General features: G+C 44.5%; 1 protein-coding gene across 1 annotated transcript in view; it reads right to left on the bottom strand.

Annotated features, from left to right (window-relative positions):
• Positions 1–2,037: 2,037 nt before the first annotated feature.
• The window catches only part of LOC139407129 (androgen-induced gene 1 protein-like), a 62,876-nt gene continuing 57,429 nt past the window's right edge, over positions 2,038–7,484 (bottom strand). Inside the window, exons 4-6 of the mRNA XM_071150557.1 lie at positions 7,121–7,236; positions 3,810–3,973; positions 2,038–2,805 (exon numbers count right to left, since the gene is read on the bottom strand). Of these exons, the coding sequence (XP_071006658.1) occupies positions 2,771–2,805; positions 3,810–3,973; positions 7,121–7,236 (315 nt within the window). The 3' untranslated portion in view covers positions 2,038–2,770. The remainder of the gene's footprint in view (positions 2,806–3,809; positions 3,974–7,120; positions 7,237–7,484) is intronic.

The raw sequence follows: 7,484 nt of genomic DNA, 5'->3' as shown, positions 1-7,484 counted from the left end.
TGAGCTGTAGTCAAGGAATAGCATTCTAGCATTCGGATGTTGCCTGTAATCCATGGCTTCTGGTTTGGGTATGTACGTACAGTCACTGTAGGGACGATGTCATCAATGCACTTATTGATGAAGCCAGTGACTGATGTGGTGTACTCCTCAATGCTTTTGGATGAATCCCGGAACATATTCCAGTCTGTACTAGCAAAACAGTCCTGTAGCTTAGCATCTGCTTCATATGACCACTTTTTTTATTGACCGAGTCACTGTGTATGAATTTTAGAGTGCTTTCTTTTCTCCAGCTCCATCCCTCAGGTTTTTAGATAGTTTTTTTCTACAAACAGTGATTAGGCCCTTACATGCTGTCATGTTATTGATCTTAATCACGTAATAATAACCTCTCTCCAGTTCCCTCTGGTTTTGTGTGTTATGGTTCATTTCTACATAAAGGTTTTAAATGTTTGATGCTTGCAGTAGTGGCGTGTTAGATGAGAGATGTCATGCCCTTCGCTACATTCTGACCATACAACCCCCCCTGAAGGTCACTCATGTAGAGCTCTGCTGCTACGGCCAAAGAACCACTCAGGATCCCTGCCTAAGACTGGCTCAGTACACATGCTCAGCCGCCTGCCCCCACACATCCGGCAGAGAAACACAAACACACACACACACACACCTTGCCAAAGGATTTGTACTCCATATTTTCTGTGCTTGGAGGGTGAAGGGGTTGAGTGCCACCACAGTGAGTACTTGGAGCCACTATGCAGGGCTATATTTGGGCCTCCATCTTGTGCCCGCTGAATGAGCTGCTTGGTGTCACTCTATGATTTTCCACCCACTGGGGCCTGGAGAACAGAAAGGCTGCATTTAAACTGCTTTTACTTCCACTAATGTCAGTACGCGTTGAGCGGTGATGTTATTTGTGCTCAGACTCTGGCATTTCCGCCTGCAAGTTTGTAGTTATCATACTTTTGATTGGCTGTGACTAAGCCTTGCAATGTTGCTCAAGCTTCTCCTGCTTACCAAACACCGTTTACTTCCCAATTACTATGCTAATGTATGCCAGCAAAAAATCCTTCAAAATGCATTCAATTTGTCACCTCCACATGGGGGACCGGCAGTGTTAATGAGAAGACTATGAAGTGTCGTTCTCTCGTTATCAAGCTGACAGAGAGCCTGCGACGGTGCACACACTCCACCATGACAAAAATGTATACAAACAACTTACCCGGCAAAGATGTCATTATCTATCAGGATGAAAAACCACAGTTGTCAAGAGCACCTATTTCTGTTTCACTACAAACGACTGTGTTTGCAGAGGAATGGATGAGAAGGGTTTAATTTTTCCATATAATTGAGCTGACGGCTACTATTACGGGAGCTGGCTGGTTGCAAACTTTTAGAGGTTTTGTTTTCTAAGAAGTGGGGATAGCTAGAGAGGAGATGCAGTATAGTACACGGTTGTGTTTTGCAGTTTTGGCTCTACGTTTAAAACATTTTATAGGGTTGTAATACAATGACAGCCTGTTTAAAAATGATAAATAGCAGCTGAGATCATATCACTGTCAAAACAAACTTACAGCCACTCATAAAGAATTTATCCCATTTATCTATTATGCTACTGTGGTATACTTTCATTTATAGGCTAACATATTATTTCATGAGACCTTCTGAGGTCTGTCTCCCAGAGTTACTAGCGCCTTGGAATAGCTGTGATGTGAATGAAAAGGCATATTATGGGTACATTTCTTTTGTATTGAGCTTCTGGTTATTTAGTCTGTCGAGCTAACCCATTTTCTTATGGGCTGGAATGTGTGTTTCTCGTTAAGAGCTTGTCCAGCACTGCACAAAGGAATTGTTATGTTAGGGCAGAGTCTGTGTCTAAAGAAGACAGACAGAAATGCCAGAGAAAATATAGGCCAAACATTAAATCACAAGTGTGGTGATTTTTTCTTTTTAATTGAAGAGAAGAGCTGTAGTGAGACTCTGACTGACACACACACACACACACACACACACACACACGACACATCTGACTCGCTCTAAATAACTTAACACCTTTTTATTGAAAGACCATACACACTTCAAGAGTCAAACGCTGTCATCCCTTTTTTACAAAAACATAAAAACAAGAAAGGGGTACTTTTGATGTTATTTTCTGGCTGTCCTAGAAAATAACATTCTATGGTACAGCTGTTAGACACTACACAACCAGGAAAAGGCTGTCATTCATGCCACTCTGTAGGAGAGATGCCCTCGCTAGAAAGCTCTCCAGTGAAAAGGGAGAAAAAGAAGAGAAAGCTAATCCTGATACATGGCTTTTGCTAACTCTGCCGGAGTGCCTAAGCATCTTAAGATTAATATCACACCCATAGCAATAAGTTCATTCCATTTAATGCAGTATACTCGGTGTTCAGATAATACTTGAGTCATAGAGATGGATAAACAGGATGATTAAATAGTAAATACTAATACGTGAGTAAATGTAATGTCATCGTAATACCTCCTAGTCCATAGCAAAGTGGTGAATTCATATCCCACCTTGTCATTGACGGGAAACAGGCATCTCAGGTCTTAGCTACAGTCCAACAACTTCAAGAGGAGAACTCAGCACTTTAAAAGCCCAAAAGGTTATTTTCAAAAGAGAAAAAAATCTGATCATATTCTCACATATTTTTTAAATAATTGATTTACATAGAGGTTGTTATTATGCTGTCCGGGTTGGGATTGGGCCTGTCTTTGCAGCGACCCACAACGCAGTGTTCCTACTCCGCAATGGCCTTCAGTCAGCTTTAGCCTTGTCTGTGTCTATAACACCTGGAAGACAGATATGAATATCAATGCAAGGTTTTCTCTTGTTAATCATGCATAACTTGAATCAGTGGTGTTGAGGGGGAATATGAAGTTGTGTAAGACAAAGAACAGGAATACTAAAGAGTTTGTACGTTTTCAGAGACCATCATTTCTAATACGGCTCTGTAGTCACTCCATCCAAAATGAAATGCCAAATTGAACATTCATAGCAGACCAATTGGCCTCATATACTGTAGCTATCATTAAATGTCCCATTTGGGTATATTGAGGTTATGTTGGAGCGGTGAGATGGGAATATGAGCTCTGAGGGAAGGAGCTGTGGGAGAGAGAAATGAATTAAATCACAGCAGGACTAGACCAGGGAGAGGAGGGAGGGGATTGGAAAGAAAGGAGGGAGAAAGAGGAAGAAGGGACTGACAAACAAAAGGGAGAGAGGAGAGAACGGGCGGAGGAGAAGGAACGAAAGGAGAAGAGGAAACGGGAGGGGTGAAGATGAATTAGAAAGGAAAGAGAGATGTGGGAGGAGTGAGCAGATTGTAGGACGTGGAAGGGTGTGAGAGGAAACAGAAGGGTAGTGTTGATTTGTGGGTCAGTGTTAAACAGGTGGGAGGAGGAGGGATGGAGGGATTTGTCTGCTAGCTGCAGTCAGTCTGCTTTTCGACTCTTCTCTCCTATCCCATCTGTAGCGCTGCAGATAGCTCTCCTCCCACGGACCTCCCAGCCCGCACTTTAAATGCAAATAGGTACAGGAATGTGTGTGTGTGTGTGTGTGTGTGTAAGCTCAACGGTGTACTTGTGTTTGCGTGTGTGTGTGTTAGTGTGTGTACACATTTTTGAACTCGTTTGCACTCGTGGGTGAGTGCTGGTGTGTGATTGAGAGCACCACTAGAGGCTCTGAAACCACAAGGATTCATGCTAGTAGAGGCCCTTAGCATGTTATCCCGCTCCACACTGTGGAACACACACACACACAGAGGGAGCAGCTGCCAGACGTGCTGAGGGCTTACATTTGGAGCCGTCCCAGATGTAGCTGTTGAGGACCTCTCCCAGGACGTAGTAGATGTTAATCAGGACAGTGAGGCAGGAGAAGAAGGCCACCTTCGCCAGGGGACTGATCTGCTCCAACAGGGGGTAAACCCACACGCCGGTCACATGATGCACCCAGCACATCCTGACAGAGGGAGGGAGGTAAGGGGTGAGATGATAGAGGACAGAGATATATATATATATATAAGGAAAGAGAGTAGAGAGTTTGTTTATATTATAAACCGGGTGGTTTGAGACTTGAATGCTGGTTGTGTTGAAAGCCGTGGTATATCAGACAGTATACCACGGGTATGACCAAAAATGGCTTGTTTAGTGTTCTAATTATGTTGGTAACCAGTTTATAATAGCAATAAGGCACCTCAGGGGTTTGTGGGATATGGCCAATATACCACGGCTAATGGCTGTATCCAGGCACTCCGTGTTGCGTTGTGCATAAGAACAGCCCTTAGCCACACCTTATTGCTCAATTATACCCACTTGTCTGTATTTGTATTTACTATGGATCCCCATTAGCTGCTGTCTTCTTGGGGTCCAGCAAAATGAAGGCAGTTATACAATTTTAAAAATATTACAATACATTCACAATTTTCACAACAAACTGTGTGCCCTCAGGCCCCTACTCCACCACTACCGCATATCTACACTACAAAATCCATGTGTATAGTGTGTATGTTATCGTGTGTATGCAATAGAGGCTCAAAGATGGCCAAAGTGGAGATCCTTTGTAGCTGTAGTACATCCACTCTCCGTGTCCCTTTGTCTGTCTGCCTACTATAGTATCCAGCCACTTCCTTTTCATAAAGTTAGGAGTCTGGTCATTTGAGTGTGAGACAGACCGCTGTCTTACTGTAGGAATCCAGAGACTCATTTTTTTTATAGTGAGATGATTCTAAAAACATACCGGCCCTAAATTATGCTGAACCACTGAAATGAATGTAACATACACTGAGTATACAAAACATTAAGGACATCTGCTCTTTCCATGACAGACTGACCAGGTGAATCCAGGTGGTCGTGGTGCAACTCAATATTAGGAAGGTGTTCCTAATGTTTGGTATACTCATTGTACACTTTTGAACATAAAGTGCTACTGATACATAACAGTAGCAGAGGACATTGGAAGTACCATCTGTGGAGAGAGAGAGACTGCCAGCCAGGGGATGTCTCAGGGAGAGAGTGTAATATTTACTGTACATTTTTTGTTTTTCACTTTTGTTTATTATCTATTTCACTTTGAATAAAGTCACTTAAATTGACATTTAATTGAGAGAGCGAGAGAGAGAGAGATTGCCATGGGAGGTCTCGGGGGGAGAGAGAGAGACTGCCAGGGGAGATCTCAGGGAGGGAGAGAGGGAGTCTGACTGACTGACTTCCAGGGGAGATCTCAGGGAGAGAGAGAGACTTCCAGGGGAGATCTCGGGGAGAGAGAGACTGCCAGGGGAGATCTCAGGGAGAGAGAGAGAGACTGCCAGGGGAGATCTCAGGGAGAGAGAGAGACTTCCAGGGGAGATCTCAGGGAGAGAGAGTCACTGCCACGGGAGGTCTCAGGGAGAGCGAAAGAGTGTAATGTTTACTGTATATTTTTTGTTCATTTCACTTTTGTTTATCATCTATTTCACTTGCAATAAAGCTACTTAAATCGACATTTAATTGAGAGAGAGAGACAGTGAGAGAGAAACTGCCAGGGGAGGTCTCAGAGAGAGAGCATACAGTACTGGACAAGGGCACATTAGTGACAGGTGACAGTAGTGTGTCAGCTGGTCCACTCACAGCCTCTCCTTAGCTCACTGATTCCAAAGCTATCACTCAGGGTGAGACTGGACTGGCCCTTACCCTGGCCCTAGGCTGCTCCACAATACAGGTGATCTCACTAATATCAAGTGATTAGACTACTTTAGACCCCATGGAGAAGCTGTGAGTATGGTCAATTATGTAAATGCTTCAATTAGCTGAATTCAACAATTGGGCAATTAATTGAATGGGAATATTAGGTCTTCCGTTTGCACATGTGGGGGCAAACAAGGTTGTTCATCTAACAGTTACATCCGTTGTTACATCCGTTGACCTCTCCCCTCATTTATGATGTACTGTATGCTTCTTTCGTAAGCCACAATATATATATTTTTCCGACTGACTCCATGGATTCAGGGGAAAATCCCAATGTTCCTTTTAGTAACATAGCATTTCCTCAGTTTCCTGATTTTAGAAAATCCTAATTATTGAGCCTACCTGTGTCTGTATTATTGATGGTGTCTGACAGACTAACAAAACAGTACACAGATCAGATCGTCTGCCACTGAAGCATAACTCGTCCTACTTTAGGCTTGACATCTTTCTCTATCTCTCTTTCACTCCCTCCCCCTCTCTCTCCCTCCCCCTCTCTCTCCCTCCCCTCTCTCTCTCTGTAACTCCATAGCTGGGTAATCCCCGTGTAAGGCAGACTATGGATTTACCCAGCTCCAGCACTTTCCCTCTCCTGCTGAGGGAAGCGAGACAGATTCTCTGACCCTGTGAGACGTGTGGGGATATAATCCTCTTCATTTTAGCCAGGGATTAATACAGAGAGAGGTGGGGGCCTTGACACTTCTAGTGGGACTCCTACATTTCAGGTGATTCTGGAAACCCTTTCTCCATGCTGTCGGCCCTGGTTAGCTGCAGTAGAGGGCTCCTCCAGCTCCCAGCCTCTCCTGTTCTCCCCTCTTCCGTGAGCATTAAATCTGCCGTGCCGTGTCAGGATTAGGGTCTGGTTCTCTGGTTCAGTAGAATGTTTTGTCACAAGGCAGGCCTCTCTCCCAGACCAGAGACAGATCTCTCTCTCTCTCTCTCTCTCTCTCTCTCTCTCTCTCTCTCTCTCTCTCTCTCTCTCTCTCTCGACTGATAGAGGAAGGTTAGAGGCTGTTTTATCTGCAGGAGATTTGCGAGAGACTGTGTGTCATCATGCTGGGAGAGGGCCATCCATCATGAGGGTGTGGAGGGACAGAGCCATGAGAAACAGGTGTTGAAGTGGAGCTAGCTGCCAGAGCCATGGGCCTGGAGAGGAAAGGTAGCCAGCTAGCCTGATAACATGCTCACTGGGGAGGGGCGGGCCTGCTGGTCTTCACTATGCAGTGTTTATAAAGTGATGTTTCTCTGTTCTGTACAGTATGTTCTTGTATTTAAAAACCAAAGTTAAGTGGAAACGGACAATAACATCTTATGGTCTCTTATCAATTAGCAACAACAACAAAAAAGAGTCCAGCCTACCATTGTGGGATGAAATGGGGGCTCTTACCATAGAACATATCCCACAGCGAAGCTGCACACAGCTATCAGTCCACAAGGCCTGCTGGGATACTGGTGGTGCGTGGTCCTCATCTCAATGATGATGAAGGGGAGGACGGTGGTGTGCTGGAGCAGAGAACACAGAGAGAAAGAACTCTCGTTAGCCACGTACAGACAGCTAGCTACTATAAGCGACACGCCGCCTGTCTCACCTCAGGCTCAGTGACAACGATAGAGACATGACACATTAGTAACACACATAATGGCTTTGAGAGAGAGAGAGAGAGAGAGAGAGAGAGAGAGAGTGATGTTATGATGAGGTACTCAGGCAGACATACTGTAGATGGGCTCATGTAAACAGTGGGAGTCTAGAA

Source organism: Oncorhynchus clarkii, chromosome 4, assembly GCF_045791955.1.
Source record: "Oncorhynchus clarkii lewisi isolate Uvic-CL-2024 chromosome 4, UVic_Ocla_1.0, whole genome shotgun sequence".
Taxonomy (NCBI): domain Eukaryota; kingdom Metazoa; phylum Chordata; class Actinopteri; order Salmoniformes; family Salmonidae; genus Oncorhynchus; species Oncorhynchus clarkii.
The sequence above is the reverse complement of the archived record's forward strand: the minus strand, read 5'-3'. Positions and strand labels throughout refer to the sequence as shown.